The 21486-nt window shown below is 35.7% G+C and overlaps 1 protein-coding gene across 1 annotated transcript in view; it reads right to left on the reverse strand.

The window, feature by feature from the left end:
* MED12L (mediator complex subunit 12L) overlaps window positions 1-21486 on the reverse strand; it is a 187307-nt gene that overhangs the window by 130078 nt on the left and 35743 nt on the right. Inside the window, exons 10-15 of the mRNA XM_070944975.1 lie at window positions 20738-20874; window positions 11326-11457; window positions 5163-5289; window positions 4813-5027; window positions 3465-3569; window positions 321-503 (exon numbers count right to left, since the gene is read on the reverse strand). Of these exons, the coding sequence (XP_070801076.1) occupies window positions 321-503; window positions 3465-3569; window positions 4813-5027; window positions 5163-5289; window positions 11326-11457; window positions 20738-20874 (899 nt within the window). The remainder of the gene's footprint in view (window positions 1-320; window positions 504-3464; window positions 3570-4812; window positions 5028-5162; window positions 5290-11325; window positions 11458-20737; window positions 20875-21486) is intronic.

Raw genomic sequence — 21486 nt, forward strand, 5'->3', positions numbered from 1 at the left:
CTTTTATCTGTCTGGCCAAGTTCCTGAAGTTTTCTTGGCAAGATATTCAGAAGTGGTTTGCCACTGCTTTCTTTTTAGGATTGAGAGAGAGAGAAGTTTAGTTATGATTAAACTATTACTCTTTTCAGTGAAGCTTAAATAATGGAGAAGCCAGTTAAAGAGCAAGTTTCAATCCAGCTAAATTGTGATGTAGACTACAAATGACAGTAAATTGGGAACCCGAGAAACTTACACAGACACGTTTCCTAATTAATATATATGAAGTGGATCTCATTGTTCAGATTTTGCATCAACTCTTAAAGATGGGAAGGGTTACTTACCAAAGGTATAGGAAAATGTGTAGCGTACTGCAAATGTCGAAGGAGGTGGTAATTTGATGGAAAAATCAGCTCCCTTCCTTTTTCTTTCTTTGTAGACTTTTCATTATTTACTGAAGCTCTTCTGTTTTGTACTGGTATTGAATTCAGATTTTCACAAGACTCCCCAGGCATTGGAGAAAAGATCTAGGCCATTTAAAATATTTAATATTATAAACATAAATGTCCTCCAGATTTATAGTATGGTTATTTTTTAAAAAAAAAAGAAAGAAAGAAGAAATAAATCAATGGTATCTATGATTTATTTTGAATGTAATGGAATTAACTTGAAATATGTAATAGTGAAAATATGTGTAATCCATAGATGTTAATGAGGAGGTTGGAATAGCATTCAGTACTAACAATATAATAGTTGCTATTCTAACAAACCCTCTATATTCCATGAAAGTAGCAACAGACAATTTTAATGAACAACTTCCTCTTCTACCTCCTAGCCTTTATGTTGCAGTAATAAGAAAATGGAGCCAATGCAAAGCTTTTGAGTAAAAAGACATAAAGATTAAGTAACCATTTCTAATGCCAAAGAAACCTGCCTGTGTACAGGTAGTTCCCGACTTACAACTGTTTGTTAAGTGACCGTTCAAAGTGACAACAGCACTGAAAAAGTGACTTATGACCATTTTTCATATTTATGTCTGTTGCAGTATCCCCATGGTAACATGATCAAAATTTGGATGCTTAGCAACTGTCCTGTATTTATGATGGTTGCAATGTCCCTGGATCACATTCTACCACACCTGGAAGATGCAGGGCCTTTTCCCATCCACCATGCCCTGGAAGCCCAGGACTTTCCTCATCATGTCCAGGTCCACTTAGGTTTGCTTTTTTCTGCAGTGGCAGGCATGCCTAGTGAATCTGAGATGTGACTTTCCTACCAAAGCTGCCTCACACCATCCCATAAGGCAGGGCCCATTCTCATGAACATTGGACATTCATGAGACATTCATGTTCTCATGAACATTCTTCTCCAAGTCATGTGACAAGGGTCCTTCCAAACTATAAAAAATGATTGTATTTGCTAACTCATGCACAGAAGAAAATACCTTCTCCAGAGTGGAGACACAGTGTTTGAATCATGGGGTGCAAGGCCAGTTTTTGCAACCCAATGGAGGGGTTGAGCTCCATCAGCAGGCAATTCTTTCAGCCAGCCCTGAAATGAGGAAAGTCCTCTCAGCAGGTGGGCAGCAGCTTGAAATCTTTCCTGCCTGCTTTCCCACTGACTTTCTAAGGAAGCCAACAGAGAAGATTGTAAGTGGCAATCACATAATTGGGAGGGGGTACTTGGCAACTAGTTGTTAAGTGAATATCCATTGCCATGCAACTGAAAAGTGGTCATGTGATCATGGGGGAGGGAGGAAAACATTATATTCTTGGCAGTTCTTGGGGCTTGAAGAATGGCCCACATAACATCACTGTTCTACAAGCTGCCTTGGTTGCCAGTCTGCTTCCGGGTGCAATTAAAGGTGTTGATAATCAATCACCTGTAAAGCCCTTCATGGCATGAGTCCAGGCTACTTGAGGGATTGTCTCATCCCACTGAGATTGGCCCGTCCCTTCTGTGCCAGTAGAGAAGACATGCTGTGGGCCCTGTCAGCCCATTTGTTCTGGCCAGCAGGTTCCAGAAAGGCCTTCTTTGCCATTGCACCTGGGACATCTTGTGAGGTTGGCCCCAACCCTCCTGATCTTTTGTAAGGGCTTAAAGACCTGGCTTTGGCACTTAGATTGGGACCCAATGGAGGAGCATCACAGTGAAAGTGATTGATCAGTTAACAACAGATCCTCCTTCCCTTGCCATCTCCAATTGTATCATTGTGTTTGTAGGTATTTGTTTATTTTAATATATGTACATATTTTTATCTTGTATAATTGTAAACTGCCCAGAGTTTACAAACAAACAAACAAACAAACAAATACAATAATTTTACCATATCCAAAAGTGTTCTAAGGGCTATATAGCACACTTCCCAAGGCCACCATAACTTTGAATGGCTCATTAAAGGACCGGTTCTAAGTTGAGAACTACCAGATGTTTGGTTCAATATGCATGCAGATATTTGTAAGTTTTGATATATCTAAACATCCAGTTCCTTCACTGCAATTTGCAACAATCATATTTGCAATCATTTTACTGCAGGATTTCTATTGACTCACACCACTGATCTAATTAACTTAGTACTGCCAGTTAGCAGTAACTCTCCAGGATTTTAGCAAATGGACAATCTGACATTTCGGTTTGGTTTGGTTTGTTTACTTCAAATAAGCAACAGTCTCAATTAGTATGCCCAACAGAGATAGTTTCTTTAAAAGTACTTTTTCAACTCTTCCCTGTGCTACTGATATAAAGATTGGAAATAGCCCATCACGCAATAAAGTGAAGAGCCTATAAACCCAGGCTGACATTGAATTAAATGCTTACAGTTAATTCTATATAAATGGGGGTGACGGGGGACGATTGACCTGTTTCAGAAACATCTAAAACTAATAGTTCCTATTTTATCAAGGAAACAATTACAGTACACTTTTGTACAATACTCTACATCAAGGAAATGTAAAACATATTTATTTATTTTTCTTATTTTATAATATGGGAAATATTCATCTTTGTTGTCAGGCCACTGATGACTGATTATTCTGAAGTGCTTATTTCTACACATCACACTATGCTCAGACATCCTCTTTGGGATCTTGGCACTCTACATGCTGAAATTTGCTTCAGATGATGTGGCTATCCATGTTACAGTAACAAATAAGGGCAAACATGGCTAGAAGGTCTATGAAAGGATTTGTATTTCAGGATTTTTGAAGGAAAAAGCAAAAATAATATGAAGTTATACTTGAACTTGTACATGATGCATTCACCACAATGGCATTTTGAACATTAGTGAAACTAGATGAAGCAGCTTGAAAACCTAATGTGATACTGTTTTGCAGAATAAAAGTAGATTTCTGCTAGACAAGTTGAGGTATGTGAAAATGTGAAAAGAAACGTACAGCAGATAAGCAGAGCATATTCCATGATGTCATGTAGCAAAGGGAAGAATGAATAAATACATAGTTTGTGGGTTTAAAATAAGGAGTTAAACCTACTGGAAATTCCGAACCAAAGTCTGTCTTAAAGTCATTCTTGTCTACATCATCAAAAATATTAGTGGTTCCTGAGTCAATATACATGTGTTCCATAAGACTATGTTCCTAATTGTCACCAAAGAGACAAAAAACAAAAATGTGATTCAGAATGTAGTGAAAATCCTTTGGACCGTTAACAAATTATATGAATTCAAGCATAATATAGATTACTGATTATATGCAGGAAGAATGAATACTTTATAATAGTCAATGGACATTACAATCAAGATAGGTTATCTTTGGTATTGTGCTTAAAACAATAAAGTTAACAAGCTTGAGTCGACTGTACTCAGGAGATCAGTCTGTAAGTTTGTTTACAATTGAATGAATGATCTCCCAGGAAATGTGCTTCAATGAAGAGGAAGAAGAAAAAGTGTAGCAAACCAGTTTTGACTGCTCTAGAGGATTACAATTTCTCTAAGGCACTGTAAATTACAATGTATTTAAAAACTGGAAGGAAATACTCTTGTAGTTCCAAATAATAAGCAGTCTTAAATATATGCTTGTAAATTTCCTCTTGCACAACTGGCCTTGTTATCCTTCTCCCAACCATATCCCATCACTAAGACTTTTCTCAAGGCTGTTTCTGGAGGATTCCCCATTTCCCCAGTGCTGATGATTTAACTGTTGGATAGTGAAACATCTGCAAGAAAAGCACCAAGTTCAGAAAGCATCAAGGGCCCCACAGACATTGCTGGATTTTTCCAAATGCTTGCAAATGCTAATTATATCTTCTGTCCTGTGTTGGTGTCCCCACCCAGGAGTAACAGATTTGCACTAACTATTCTGACCTTTCAAAGATGTGTTTCTTAGGACATCTCAAGTAGCTGTTGCCTGGCATGTATTGGCACAATGATTCCATAACATTTATTATTGCTTCTTTAATTTTTTAACATTATATTTGTATTGTGGCTTTTAAACTTTGTTGTGTTTGTTTTTATTATTGTAATTCACAGGAGTTGTATATTTTTGGGAAGTATTTGAATGAAAGAAATTCATCTACATTTCTTTTCAAAAGTAACTATTTCTATTGTTGTTGTTTTTATAAATACCATCAATACCATTTGATCTAAGGGAGCCAGACAATTACATGACAGTCAAGTAGCATTTTATTTCATTTCATCTAGTAGTAGCCATGAGAGCCAAAGATTATGGCAAATCACAAATTATATTTTAAACTTATTGTTTCAGATTTCTTCTGACATTATATCAATTCAGAAGTCAAATAATCCAATCTTACACACATACACTATTTATTAAATTTAAATGCCACTCATCTCCAGGTTTAAGGCAACAATGGATTCCTTACCTCAAGTTTCACATCATGTTCCTTAGAATAGTGCTCATCCATGTTTTCCCCAGTTGGTGAACGTGCTCTAGAAGCTGCAGTGACAGATAAGTCTCCACGTGATATTAAAGTGCACATGTAAGCATCATGCGAGAAAACATCATGCCGTATAAATTCACCAAAAAGCAGCACTAGGTTCACAAATTCCGTTTTTTCATATCCACTGTTTGGATCAGCTGACAATAGATAAAAGAGTTGAATTTTGTTAAACTCCCAATAAATCCAAATAAGTACAAAAAGTAATACAGTTGCTGGAAAAAATGTTATATGTACTTAATCCTAATTTAGAACAGATATAATTAGATACTTACGTAAAGAGGGGGCTTGAGTATCTAAAAATCTAAGGAGAACATTCTGAAAAACAGGAAGGCTAGATCCAGCAAATGATGCTGAAGAAATGGATTCCTTTTCATCCATGATTTCAACTTCACCACATCTCTATAAAAGTATATAAAATAAAATAATAAATGTGTGGTATCATAGCTGTAAAAATTACTTTCATCCCCCTCTTTTCCCAGGAATTACAAAGAACAGCTAAATTAAGAAGAAATGACTTATCAATTCATTTGTAATAGGAACAATGTGATAATCTATGAAGAAATCTAATTTAAGAATTACTTGAATCTTGGCTTAGTAAAACACAAATACAAATTAAGAAACTGCATTCCAGTGTCACTGTGTGGCTGTTGTTTTTGCTAAAGGCTATTCCTATATCACTCACACACTAAAACTATAGAAGATAACTTTGGTCGGTTATTATTATCTGTTAACAACAATGTGAAATCACAGCTACCAGTTCCTTAGCTGAGAGTGGTCTTCATACACATCAAGTTCATCCCAAGAAACTAGAACATTGTTATTTATCTGTGGATCCAAGTGTGGCCTTTTCCAACCCACATAAGCAAATTTTGATGATGCAGATTTTCTATATCTGATGTGCTATGAGCCAAAACTTTATATTCTGTATTTAACAATCCCACAATATTTTAATGTTTATTTTCAGCTATTTTTTCAATTCTATGTTCCCACTCATTTTTCATTATGGGTACATAATAGGTTTTGCAGATAGTTCAGTGAATCATTATTGTGACTATGTTATGTTGTTGTATATAATCAATTTGTGTGATTGTTTTCCATGAGATGAATCTATTATTTTCTCTGTTTCTTTGCAAAATCTGTACTTTGAATCACTTGATGATTTTTCAGTTCTATCCTTGATTGCATTGCTTCAAATAGTCTGGCAGAGTCAAAATTAAGCCTTCAGTTTCTTTCTTTTTTTTTTTTTAATGTTCGAGGCTGTGCCAGATTTATCTGAAACCACTTCCCTTTTGATCTTTGGCAAAAATTAAACCTTTCCATTGACAGCATTCTGTACTTGTTTTTATTACAATATTTTGAAATTCACTTTTTTGTTTCCTGTACATTTAGTAAGTTCCCATTTTTAACTTGCATTAATTGTTGTTTTTGGCTGTCTTTTACATAACTAGCCAATGTTCATGGAAATTCTCAGTCATCCAGGTCATGGTTGTCCCAAAGGTGCTTTTTCAAAGGCAACTGGACTTTGTTGTTCCTTGAAAATGTTTCACTTTATCTAAACAGGACGTATGTGGTGTCATATCCCTCCCCCTCTGTTGAGAGAGAGATGTTCAGTCTTAAGGTAGATGGCCTCTTTGACCCCCTCTTTCAAACCAAAAGAAGTTTGAACCAAAAGAGGGGTCAAAGAGGCCATCTACATTAAGATTGAACAGCCCACTCTCAATAGAGGGGGACGGATACAACACCACCTGTTTACAACACCATCCTTTCAGCAGTTCCAAGAAGGTTCCACACTCATTCCACTCATTTGTACGATTTTGGTGACCTTGAAGCACAGATAAAGCCTCAATGACTCCAGAATTGGTGCTAATGACCAGATGACTGTGAAGAATATAAATCCCTCCATCTTCCACCATTCAGTCAGAACTGAAGAAGCATATTGGATGAGAAGCAAAACATCTTCTAGGAAAAACAAAGCCAAGTTTCCTTTGAATAAGCACATTTGATCAGCCAGTGCATGCTTTTCTTTTTGACAGTTTGTTTGACCAGAAGTAAACCTCTGCTTCCATTTCTGGAGGGCAGGTATAATCTATTAATATCACTACAGGAATGTAATATATAGCAGGGTTGAAATGCTCCCGGTTCGAACCAGATCGCCCAATCCGGTAGCGATGTCACTGGGTGGTTCGGAGAACCGGTAGCAAAAATCCCTGCGCCCCACCACCACCATGCCCAGCTGAGCCACACGATCATCAGAGGCTTTTTTTTTTCTTTTAAAAGCATTTTTTCTACAACCTCTTCCGACGAAAAAATGCTTTTAAAAGTAAAAAAAAAAAGCCTCTGATGATCGCGCGGCTCAGCTGGGATCGTCAGAGGCTTTTCAAAGCATTTTTTTTCTGCAACCTCTTGGTCGAAGAGGTGGTTAAAAAATGCTTTGAAAAGTCTCTGACGATCCCAGCTGAGTTGCCTGATCGGCAGAGGCTTTTCAAAGCATTAGAAAAAATGCTTTGAAAAGTTAAAAAAAAAAGTTGGCCACGCTCACCCAGTCACATTACCCCCCCCAGCCATGTCCACAGAACCGGTAGTAACAAATTTTACATTTCACCCCTGATATATATTGAATAGACAACAGATTTCTAGTTTTCAGTCTATACCATCCAGTTAATAATTCCAGCAATGTATCATGTCACACATCTGGCCCAGCCAGATATCAATAGCATTGATAGTGTTATTACGGTTTGTTGCACAGTCAGTCAGATGTTTAGATTGGATATGGCATTTTTATCCACTGATTGAGTCTTTGTCAAGGACCTAGCATACACAGAATTTGTTTGATGGTGTTAAAGGTATCATCACAGGATGTAAGTTATTACAAATAAAAGTATTTCTATTTGCATGTCTTTGTATTATGTTATTTTCTCCCAGTTATTTCTCTTCTATTCTGCTGTATCCAGGTACTGCCATGTTCATTATCCAGACATTTTTGACTTTTGTATCAACAATTGTTAAGCCTGAAATGTTATGTGGCAAATGCTTGTCTGTTTCAATTCTAAAATTACAGATTACTTTAGCTTCTTCACTTTCTGTTGCTTTGTTCTTTTCCATTCTTCACTTGGTCTTTCTTGTAGGTCAGTCTGATTTCTCCAGGACTCAGTAAGCCTTCACGGTATACTAGTTTATTGCATCTTCTACAGTGTTCCTCCAAATATTCTTCCATGCCCCCTTTGTCTTTTTAAATTGTGTTGTGTACTTGCAACATTCCATGCCCGCCTACTTTCCTTGATAAATAGAGTCTGTCAACATTACTGTGGAGATGAAAGGCATGATTCATTGACATCATTTTTCTGATCTTCCTATTCAGGGCTTTTATTTCTATTTGAGCCCAGTTCACTATTCCAACTGTGTGTCTGGTGATTGGAATAGCCCAGTTGTTAATGGCATTAACTGTATTTATTCCACTGAGTTTGGACTTTTAGATCTTCATAAATGACTTAGATGGGGAATAGAAGGGGAACTTACCAAATTTGCAGATTATACTAAGCTGGCAGGAATAGCCAACACCCTAGATGATAGGCTCAAGATCCAGATGGATCTTGACAGACTTGAATACTGGGCCCTATCTAACAAAATGAAATTCAGTGTAGAGGAATTTCACTGAATTCCTCAGTGTATTCCTAAGTGTAAGTGTCTTATACTTAGGCAAGAAAAACCAAAAGTACACATATAAACTGGCTGAAACCAGGCTTAATAGAGTAACTCTGACAGGGATCTTTGAGTCTTAGTGGACAACCAATTAAATATGAGCCAACAGTGTGTGGCGGCAGCCAAAAAAGCCAATGCAATCCTAAATTGCATTAACAGAGGAATACAATCAAGATCAAGGGAGGTACTAATACCACTCTATAAAGCCTTAGTAACACCACACCTAGAGTACTGCATCCAGTTTTGGACACCACGCTATAAAAACATGTTGAGACTCTAGAAAGAGTACAGAGAAGAGCAACCAAGATGATTAGGGGACTGGAGGCTAAAACATATGATGAACGGTTGCAGGAACTGGGCATGGCTAGTCTAGTGAAAAGAAGGACCAGGGGAGATAAGATAGCACTGTTCCAATATTTGAGGGGCTGCCACAGAAAGGAGGGGTCAAGCTATTTTCCAAAACACCTGAAGGCCAGACAAGGAATAATGGATAAAAACTGAACAAGGAGAGATTCAAACTGGAAATAAGGAGAAATTTTCTGACTGTGAGAACTATCAACCAATGGAACAGCTTGCCTTCAGAAGTTTTGGGAGCTTCATTGCTAGAGGCTTTTAAGAAGAGATTGGACTGCCATTTGTCAGAGATGATGTAGGATTTTCTGCTTGGGCGGTAGGTTGGACTAAATTACCTACAAGGTCCTTCCACCTCTGTTAATCTGTATCTAATCTGTTTCTTCTTCATACTTATGATATATTCACTTTTAGCCTTTTTCTTGAATTCAGTGTGCATTATTATTATAAACTTTTATTCATTAAACATAAACTCAGTCAACTGAATATTTAAAAATGCATCACAAATATCACTAACTGGCTCTGATCGTTGATAGGCGTTGCTGCCAGCATTCTTGGTATCAACCAAGTATCTTCTTAAAATGTATGTGTTCCGACTAGCACAGCCTTTTACAGTTCCGCTGGTGTTATTGCAGGAAACTGCAATTTCTTGATGTACTTTGTAAAATTCTTGGACATAGTGCCAAATGCCCCAATGACAATGGGTATCGCTGTCACATGTTTTGTCCATAATAGCATAGTTTTGATGGCCAGATAGTGATATTTCATTATTTTTTCCAGTTCTTTTTCTTCGACTCTGGTGTCGCCTGGTACCGCGATATCAATAAATTGTACATTTCGATTTTCTACAACTGTGATATCTGGCATGTTGTGTTCCAAATGATGATCCGTCTGTATTCGAAAGTCCTTTCTTATTTTCAAAATCTTTTTCCACTTTATGTTACCATGACTTTTCGGATACAGATAAGTTGTATTTTTTACATAATCACAGTGGATTAATTTAGCAACTCCGTCATGTCTAGCTTTGTAATCAGTTTGCTAGATTTTGCTACACTCACGTATTAAATATGAAAGAGTTTCAACTTTGTCGTTGCAAAGTCAGCAGTTTGGATTGTCAGTGGGTTTTTGTATTTTTGCTTTCAGGGCATTAGTTTGTAGTGCTTGTTCTTAAGCAGCAAGTATTAAACTTTCAGTTTCTTTCTTGATGGTTCCAATCTTAAGTCATGTCCATATTAAGTTGTTATCACATTTTCCTTCAATCTTTTTCAAGTGCTGTCCATACAAAGCTTTGGCTTCCCATTTATTTAATCTGTCATCTAGCTGTTTTTCCTTATATTCTGACTTTGTTTCTGTTGTTTTAATAATGTTCTCCATTTTCACAGCCTGCAACAATTTTTTAGTATGTTATTGTTGTTGTTGTTGTTGTTGTTGTTGTTGTTGTTGTTGTTGTTGTTGTTGTTATTTTAATATTCAATTCAATTCACAATCTGGCACTGGTAAAAACTTAATAGTTCAAGGCCTAATCAAGGACCTATAAACTATTAAGACCTAACACCATCTGAGCATATAGGCAGTTCCAAGTAGGTGGTTTTTTGCAAAGTCGCAATATTGAGGTCTAATAAGTTCAAAATTTCCATGTAGCTGGCAGCCATTTGGGTATTGCTCTAAAGATATAACCATTGATTTATTCCTCCATAGTAGCTCAACTTCAATTATAATTTTATAAATCTTATAAATTTGTTGATTTTATTTTCTAGTGTGAACATTTTAAAATAACTATTGATAGCTATTGCTGCTTATTCTTTCATTTGCTATAAACCTCAAGGGATCAGTTGATTGCAGTAGGTATACATTCAACAAATAAATAAATGAATACACTCTTCAACACTGGAACATCTTTTATAACCTTTCTGTAAATAGACACTAATGAGACTAATAAGATTCTAGGTTGCATACAAATATTATCTACAGAGAACAAAATAATTAATGCAAACCTCCATGAGTTACATAAATAAAAAGGAACTATTGCATCTATCCATTATATTTAAATATCTTTTTGTACATGATGTAGTAAAAGATAATATTTACCCATAGCTTGAAAAATCATTTCAGCAGTTTTAAAGTTGCAGTTTAATATTTTCTTTAAATTCTACAATTTTGATTATGTTCCCTCTATAAATTCAGAGTGAACTATAGAAAATCCCATATGTAAATGTTTTTTTCATTGTTTTGTTCCAAAAATGTGAGAAGCATGCTAAAGCTCCTTTAGAATTATCCTAAAGTTTCTCTGTAGACGGATTTGCATTGCAGATCAGCAACATGATCTTGAGCTCTAAAAGTCAAACCAAATTTTCCTCTAGAAATGAAGACTAGCAGATAACTTACTTCTGCCTCAATTTCAGTTTGCCTCTTCTCCAATAGTTTAGCTACAGCCATTGCCCGGTGCTTACCAGATCTTTTACTACTCACAGCCCATTCACAAAGCAATGTTACAACAGCTTCATCATTAGGTGCAACCTATTAAATCACAAAAGCAAATGTGTTATTCATTTGAGTGTTAGAACATTTTAAAGAATATAATATTAGAATATTTTATTATTTATTTATTTATTTATTTATTTTGATTTGTATACCGCCCTTCTCCAGCAGGACTCAGGGCGGTGAACAGCCGAGATAAAACAGAGCATACAAAATTTAAAAAACAGTTTAAAAGGTAATTAAATAATTGCGGCCACAATTTAAAACAACCCAATTAAAACCAATTTCAAATTAAAACCAAAACGGATGGGATCAAGCCAGCCCAGCTAGGTGAAATAAATGAGTTTTCAGGGCCCGACGAAAAGTCCGGAGGTCTGGTATTAGAGTTTTACACTTTTATCAAGACTCAGAAATCATGTTTTATTTTGGTTACTTTGAGATTCGTTGACCTTCTTATCCTTCACTATTCACAGCCTTGAAGATAGCTTGCCCAGAGAAGTGAGATAAAATGTACATTTCAAGAACAGCTTCTTAATTAAATGCATTCTCAAAAGACTTAAGATTCCTTGGAAAGAAAGGAAGGAAGGAAGGAAGAAGGGAAGGAAGAAAGGAAGGAAGGAAGGAAGGAAGGAAGGAAGGAAGGGGGAAGGGAGAGACGGAGGGAGGGGAGAGGGAATTAGGTGACTGGGTAAAGGGGTGGTGATATTGTAAAGGAGTCTTAATCAGAAATGAGAGGTCCCACCTTCAGTCTATACCCATGATGGCGAACCTATGGTATGCATGCCGAAAATGGCACACAGAGCCATCTCTCCAGGCATGCCAGCCGTCGCCCGTTCCTCTTCCAGGTTCAGGTGTGCACATGCGCACCGGCCAGCTGGTCTTCACGTGCAAGGGAGCATCGGAAACCAGAAGAACAGCTCCCTGGTGCACATGCACCCGCTGGGAAGCTGAGCTTCCAGTTTCCACTGCGCACGCACACCTGCCAGCTGGTCTTCATGCACACATGTGCACCAGAAACTGGAAGACCAGGTGACCGGTGCGCATGTGTGTGCCGGAAACTGGAATCTCAGGTGCCCTGTGCATGCATTCCAGTTTCCGGCACTCCCAAGGAGCTGCTTTTATGGTTTCTGGCGCTCCCCTCCCCACGTGAAGACCAGCTGGCCGGTGCGCATGTGCACACCAGAACCCGGAAGAGGAACGGGCAACGGCTGGCATGCCTGGAGAGATGGCTCTGTGTGCGATTTCCGGCATGCATGCCATTGGTTCGCCATCACGGATATAGACTGAGGGTGGGACCTCTCATTTCTGATCAAGACTCCTTTACAATATCACCACCCACAATTATATGTCCTTCCAGTGTCTAGTGCTATTTTGAAAAAGAATTTTCAACAAGCCCTGATTATTTTTATTATTTATTAGTCCTATTTATATGCCGCCCTTCTCCGTAGACTCAGGGCGGCTTACAATGCATTATAGCAATAGCCTGCATACTTTTTTGTATATACCTGTTTATTAGGGCTTTCGCCCCCCCTCCCCCAAGCAGTGTTGTTCTATACAAAGTTGGCTTATTGCCCCCACAATCCGAGTCCAGGAATAGCAGATGTAGAGTGAAACTTACTACTAGGAAAAGCAGATTAAGGACTCTAGGCAGAGCATATAACTAAATAACTAAATAAATAACTTTATTGTCATTGTACGTGTATACACAGTATACTCATACAATGAAATTCACTTAACACCCAAAGACCAGGTCCAATACACATAACAATCCCCAACACACTCCCACCACCACAATTCTCCACCCCTAAACTAAATTTACAACTAAACGTGTCTTGGTTTATGAAGAACAAAACTAATGTTCTGCATGGTCAGAGCTATTTTAGGCACTACCAGCATTGTGACTACAAATAGTATGAAGATTCAGGCAGTTTTCTTCCGTAGGCCACTCTACATCAGATGAGTTGAATTACAAAATGAGCCAGATGCTGTAAAAAGTCTGGATATCTGTAGCATCATGCTTATGTATTTTACTGCCTTAGATCAAAAATATTGACTGTAAAACTTTAGAATCTCTATAAACCACAAAAGATGGATGTTGTTCCATCTTTTATTTATCTACCATGCTCTAGATTCTGCTTAATCTATACAATCCTTTCCTGCAACTTAAGTTCATATGAAGGATTCTAACAGTGATAATTACAAAATTAAGTACCAGAGCTTCATCTATTATTAGTATAAGGATAGATGTGAAATAATTTAAAAAAAAACAATTGGTTGATTGATTGTATGCCAACAGATTGTGGTCAGCTCTTAGCAACTACATAGATTTTCACCATGACAATCTATTCCTAACCTGGTCTTTCAATGCAGAAGCAGCATAGGCTATCCCATAGTCCTTGTTCCTAAGTGAAGTTCCAGACTAACAGCGCTGACCAAAGAGGTAAGAAAGATGCTGCTAGGAAAAATTCATTGTAAGAAACAATAAACTCTTCATTAGGAAAGTATGACTGGATTCAGTTCTGTAAAAATTCCTTCCTTGTTTAACAGAGATCTAGAAAACTGGGTGGACAGTAGCATAAACAAAGCAAAAATAAGAAAAACCAGCTTGTTCTGCCTCACGAAAGCTAAACATTCAGAATAACAACAGTGACTTTCTACAACCCATGTGTAAATGTTTACAGAAACTAAATTAAATTTTCTATTTAAAAAGGAATGTGTGATAATTTTTGAACACTTAGCAGTAGCTTAATACAAATAGTCAGAAATGTGTAGAATATCATTTTTAAAAATGTATTGATGACTGAAATCATATCACACATTATTTTAACCCAACTTTCAAGAACTTTAAGGGAAGACTGGTATGGTTACCTTTTGACCCAATTCTTCCAGGCATGGAAGATTTTCAATACCTTTTATGGCTATGTTTGTGAAATTGAAAAAAGACAAGCCCGTTTGGCTCAATGATGCTTAAAGCAGAAAAGATGCCTATTCAACTTCATAGAAAAAAGTGAAATTAGCTTAAGGCTAGCTATCAGAACATAAGCATTTAATATTTGAAAGTCTGCTTGCTAAAGGTAGATTCCTTTCCTGTGGGATGGTAAATGCATCCTACATTTAAAAAATCCTGGCTCTTAATATATAGTAAACTCTACAAATAAACTAAATGTGTATTGCTGATTCTTAGTAAATTGTGTGTTACCAAATTTTTAATGTTATGTAAGTTGACAAAAAAAGAAGAACCCAAAAGTTAACTCAAGCATCAAAGAATAAAATTCAGAAGCTGCAGTTTCATATGTTACAATAATCCTCAGCATTATTCTTTTTTGCTTCTCAACTCTGCAATCTTTCCTTTGCTGCTCAATCTCTACAACAGGAAATCAACTGAAAATTCTAGTATTTTTAATGTTTTTATTAAGTCAAAATTTCTCATACAACTTTTAGCAAAATCAACTAATAGGATTCTCCTTTCTATTTCTGAATTTTCCTAAAACTTCATTTTGTTCTGCATATTTGTAATGCTGTCTTCTGATTTGCAGACAACTTTCCAATTTACCATTTAGAGTATGCTAAATAACTTTCTGCTGTAAAATAACCTCAATGCTTTTATGAAGCAAAGCATATCTTTTTCCTATGTCAACCAAATATTATCAGCAAACTACCTCCTATGACAGGAAGAGGTTAAGAGTGTGTTATTGAGGCCTTTTCTGAAGTATCACCCACCACAGATCCACTAAAGCAAAAAACACTTTGCAGCTGAAAAATATATTAATACATCAATAAACAGACAACTTTATCAACTTTAAACCAGAAATACTGGCTTCCTGCAGATCAGCCATAACTGATAGTAGCACATGCTGCAGCCATATTTGACCAAACTCGGACTAAAAAGATATGAAAAAAGAAGTTTCATATAAGTTTCACAAGTTTCAAAATAAGACAGAAACTGCAGCAATATTTGACAAACTTTGACCAAAAAGATATCAAAACACAAGTTCTTATAATAAATAGGCCAGGAAAGGGTTTAGAAAAAATAAGAATTGCTAGACTGGCTAATTTATCAGATAGCCAAGAAAGTCAGCACAAACTTGTCATGAACAAGTTTTGCCAAATCTACTTTGTCTCATGTTTGGATCATACAATTTTTTTACCAGACTGAAGGCAAGTTTTATACATAGTATAGCTTGATTTCAACAAAACATGTGACCCAGTATGAGTGGCCTGCATGTGATAAAATTAAATGGATGATTAACTGGCTTAAAAAGAATACTCATTAATACTCCAATGCGATTAGATAGAGATCAAGATTCCAAGACATATATTCTATTGTTTGAAAGTTCAGGACATAGAAGAATGGGTCTAAGTTGCAAAAAAAAAAACCAAACCCATAGATACCTACAATTATATGTCAGAAAACAACTTTCTAATATTAAGAACAATTCAACAATGGAATCAGTAATCCAAAATGGTGGATTTGATGTACTTAAGTATGGATGCTAGACAGCAATCTATCCAGAATGCTTTAATTTGGAACCTGAACAGGAGTCTAAATCACAATCTCTAAACCTGGCAACATGCTGACTGAGGAATTCCGACAGTTGAAATTGCCAGGTTTGGAGACCCCTGGTGTTAAATGGTCCTTTAGATTATCAGACAAAGCAAGATTTTCACAGCTATATAGTACCTATATATTTTGAGTAACTGAAATAATTATTCATATTATTTATTAAATTTATATCATATTATTCTATTGTTAATGCAATTTGCAGCAATCTTTATGTTTGATTTAGTCTCACATAAACTTAATACCAGGGGTGAAATCTACTTACCTTCCTCACCGGTTCGGAAGTGCACACACACACACACACACGTACACATGTCACATGCGCACGCAGACCCTCTGTGCATGTGCAAAACCTGCTCATGCGCAGAGGGTAAAAAACACATTACTTCCTGGTTAAAACCAGGAAGTAACAACACCCGGGCGGGTGGGCGGACCCTTGCGCTGCCATCACTACCGGTTCTCTAAACCACCTGCCACAATCGCTACTGGATCGCCCAATCCAGTCCGAACAGGGAGCATTTCACCCCTGCTTAATACTAGAATTAGTATTCTAGTATTTGGCAGTTCAAATCTCACCAGGCTCAAGGTCAACTTAGTCTTCCATCCTTCCAAGGTGGGTAAAATTGTTGGGGCAATATGCTGACTCTGTAAACTGCTTAGGGAGGGCTGTAAAGCACTGCAAAGTGGCATATAAGTCTAAGTGTTATTGCTATTGCTATTAAAACTGCCACTCTAATCAACATTTTCTATGATTAAACTCTCAGTTTTTAACCTAATTTTTCTACAGATGTGGGAGGGATACTTTTAACAAGAAAACTATCAAGGAAACTATAAGGGATAGAACCTGCAAATGAATTTCAATGGGCAAACAATGACACATATAATTTGGCCTGCTGAATATTTCCCTATCTGCACATCTATTTATTTGATCTATATTAATGGATTGTATTTTTTTTCATTTAATTTATTTTGTAGTTCTTAAGAATATGACTATACAGTAGTGGAAAGAGAATAAGTAGACCATGATTATTCCTTATTCAGTTAGCTATTTTCTTATTAGGAAAACGGTTAATGAAGAACCTCTAATTATCTTCTAGTACAGATCTTGTGGAATAAGGATTAAGGGCAGGCATCATGCCCAACTGTTTTCCTGGTAGCATATGCTTTCTTATTCATTTCCAAAAGAATGAGAGTTCAGTTTTTCACTCCAAATAGACAAAAATAACGGGTGGATTTATTTTCAAGAAAATGTTTCATTTTGACTCAATGTCTGTTAGCTTTTCTAAAAATTTCAGCTACTGACAACAAGATTTATAGCGTGAATCTTTCTTCCAACTCAGCTTGTTTAGAAGGGTAGATTAATCTTCTGGTTGAGGCTGAGGTATGCTTAATATATGGGGCTCCTTGCATGAACTAATATTATACATCATGAATAATGAAAGTTAGAGAGAAAGTGCAGCAAGCCAGTTGGAAAATAAGCAAAGTAAGCAAGTAGCCAAATGTTTCAGTTCCTTTCTCAACAACAAAAGATAGTTCTAAGAACCGATTTTCCAAAAGAAGTAGTTTTGAGGTAAGGGGAAGATAACCAATACCAGGAGACGGTATTGTCTGTGAAAGCAGACTTTTAGTATGAGGCTGGGTATCTTCTCCACAAAATGAGATGAAAAGTAACATCAAAGGATAGTAGCAGAGTTCAAGAGAACACAAAAACATGGCTTTGAGAAACTAAATGAAACTGTGATGTTGACTGAACTGAACCTTTTGCTACCCAAGAATAATTTAGTGCTAAATAAGATGTTTTTATTTAAGGACTTTACTGGAAAACTTTAAAGGCTTGTTCTGAGTAAATACTCAGCAGGCAGAGAAGGAATAAAGGTTGCTGTGAGTAAATTCCCTCTGTCCTTTTTTTTTTCCCCAAAGGTTTTATTTCTTAAAACTTCCAAAAGCTATTCTCCCACAACATGAAATAAAAAGGGCACAACTTAATATTTATTCTCCAAATCATAAATATTACCTCAAAATACTTAGCTTTTCCTGATGTGTTCTTAAAGAATTCTGGATAATTTTTTAAATGTTATATAATTAATAAAGTTAAAATACACTTTTAACAAGTTAAAATAATCCAATGATCGTTTTGTTCGCAAGTTCGGAGTGAAATCATATTTGTAAGGTAACTTTTTATTTATCTATTTATTTTTCTATGGCCGCCCATATTAACCAAATGACACTTTTTAATTACATCAGCTAACACTAACTTTTATTTTTAATAAATTTAGTCACTCGGGTGTTTTTGTAGACTTTTACGGCAATTTGTCAATGTTTCAGTCTAAATAATTTAACGGCTTTTTAAATTGTATATATGAAATAATTTCACTCTTGTATATGCAACAAGGGGCTCAAAATTTATATGCTGAAACTGAATAAAAATTATAATCAATAACTTGCTAGGAAGAAAAAAAAGCACAAAAACTATTTTGAAAAATACTCACGACTTTTGAACATGGTGTCCAGCTTTAAAAGAAGATACACTGTTTTTGCTCTATTTTGATAAAGAAATAAACTAGTGGTTCCATCTAGTGGTTCAGATGCAATTTTTCAAATTTTAGATTTATACAAAAGAATAAGTTAATTTTACTTATTCAATTAACCATGATCAACTGAATCATGACTTATTATGGTCATTGTGGTCAAAATATAATATCAGTAAATTATTTGTCATAATGTTAGAAATGCTACATCTGTTAGATGAGATTAAGGCTCTCACAGATATAATGGAAAGCAGATTTTCCAGCTAACTATAGTGTCACTCCCATATAGTTTTTTGACCATGTATTCAAGAAAAGTTTCTCACAACTTTCTAAAAATATTATTCCTCTGTAGCTGAGAATTGGCAAATTGTCCAGTTGCAACCAGAAGTCAACATCAGCACATACACAGTTATAGCATTTGTTCTGTCAATTGGCTTAAAGACTTTAAGATAATACATTGATTCGTGATGTTTTTGTCATTTCCATGGAAATGCTGGATTTGGTAAACAACTGGGGCTATCATAAAAACACTCATAAAATTACCGTAAATGAAGGCATATAGTGACTCACTTAAAAACTATCCTGACACAACCGAAAATCCAGTCCCAACTGTGATCATAAATTGAGGACTACCTGTATGAACTCATGCAGCATTCAACTTACCTTCAATTTTGCCAAGACTGAGGGAAACATACATGATAAAAACAACTATGATTTCTAAGCATTGTGGACTAACTATTTATTGGTTAGATGTTCTACAGTGCTCTTTTCCCCTTTCCTTTGATAAAATTAGTTACTGCAATTCTTGAATAAGTTGAAATGAACCTCTGTAGTAAATATTATACTGAGGGATTTTGGTATATCTACTTACACATCTTTTTTTGTTGTTTCTTCTGTTATCAAGTTAATTGCATAATACAAGTTAAGAATTTTGAACTATAAGCATGCATCAATATTAATAGCACAATTATTAGGATTTTGAATTTGTGTTGAACATTTTTCAAATGCAAATAACATTCATAAATAAATGTGAAGAGTTGAGCTTATCTTCTGAAGACTATTAGTTTTGTTATACAGTCTAGCTTTCAGCCTCAGGATCTCTTGGAAGTGTCCCAGCCAATATTAATTAATTTAGTCATTTATTTATACATCCATACCACTGAAATAGCTGCCCATTTCATGAGGTAACTTTAAATGGAGTAGAAAACATAAAATTAAAAAAAAATTAACACAAATACACAAATAGAGACACCATATAATAAACTATATCCTTGGGTTAAAAAATATAATTCTAATACAATTATTGAAGCAGTGACTAAACAACTAGCCAGATGGGCTCATCTGTTCCAAATTTAAAGCCTTGCAAAAAGCATACAGGGCCGGGGCCAACAGATCTCTGGGGAAATAGGATACACACAATAATAATGAGTTCTGATTTTACTTAGTTTTTTCCAAACTGTTATGCTGTTATCTATAGGAAAAAATTAACACTTTCCTTATGTTATTTTTTAAGATAAATCCTATATTTGAATGTGTATTTCTACTGTGACCAAGTCTTCCCTTGGTTTTTCAGAAGTACATCCTACAACTACCAGACTGTAAGCCTTGTTGAACTCAATGGGACTTACTTGGGATAAAAAGAAAAGATGCTGCTGTTAGCCTTGTTTTTATCAAAGCTTATCAGAAATGTCCTTCCATCAAAATATGCTACATAAATACAATCAAATCCAAATACTAAAAGGAAAGTATTCAATTCAATATTCACTAATTTTAGTGTTAACCTGAATGTGAAAATAAATATATATTCCTCTGCAGTGTTATAGAAATGGTTTGAATAGTTGTTTACATAAATATTTGATTTCAGCAATTAATCAGCATCATAAAATTTATTTTGAACGCCAGAGGAATGGGAAAGGGCAGCTAGCATCAAATCGTTTCTGGAAAAATGTAAATACTTTTATTGTGTTGTTACATGCACAGCTGTTCATTTGACATTTCTGTACACAATTGTCAGATCAAAAATGTAGTTTCTTGGCAAGTTGGAATCACAAAACATAACATAAATGAAGTGGCACAATGCTGAAAAAATTGTCTCAGGCTTTAATTGATATCTTGAAGTCTACATTATGTCCATAGAGACACAATCTGAAAATCAAATTTGAAGCAAATATATTGAAGAACAATACAATGATTAAACATCAAGGAAAATGAATATGAATAATGCAAATACCTCCTGGTTATCCTTATTATGGGTTCCCCAGAAAATCTTGTTATAAAGGCTTTCCATTGAGTTGCTAGAATCTGAACGATCAAAACAGTGTCTATCCAAAATCTCCAAAGTGCGCAAAACACAGCTGATAGTAACCCCTGGATAAAGAAAAAAACAGAAATAATGGTACATTCAAGTTGTGACATCAAAATTATTACAATTGTTGGAAGAAAACTGGTATTGATTGGGAGCTGCCCTGTGTATTGTTTTATGGAATTCCACTCCACATACTTTTAATTGTCTTCCTTATCACCTACCACAAGTCCTATTTCTGTCCTCCTAATTAACTGCTACAATGATAACAAGGGTTTTGAAATGTGTTGATAGCTATAAAGATGTTATTGTTTCTTAGGATTTACTTAAGTAAATCTTTAAGGTAAGCTTCTTTAACCAGTGTCTACCAGATCTCTTGAGCTACAGATCTTATAACTCCCAATCCGCATGGCCAAATAATGAGATTTGGAGTCTGAGATCCCTGAAGGGTACCATATTAGGGACAATTGCTATAGCATAAAAACCTTAAAGATGCTAAGAACATTAACTAAGTAGATTCTTGCACAAACATTAAGAAAACTTTAATGGCATTAATGACATAAATATTTGAGTGTGAGTGTCTATTCAGTTTAAGTGATAAAAACTTAGTTGATTGCGGAAAATACATTTTTTTTTCGAATGTGCTTAAATGGAAAAGTTTTGTAGACTTAAAACAT

The sequence above is a fragment of the Pituophis catenifer genome, unplaced genomic scaffold (genome assembly GCF_029215685.1).
Source record: "Pituophis catenifer annectens isolate HBS135680 unplaced genomic scaffold, rPitCat1.0.hap2 SCAF_6, whole genome shotgun sequence".
Lineage (NCBI taxonomy): Eukaryota > Metazoa > Chordata > Lepidosauria > Squamata > Colubridae > Pituophis > Pituophis catenifer.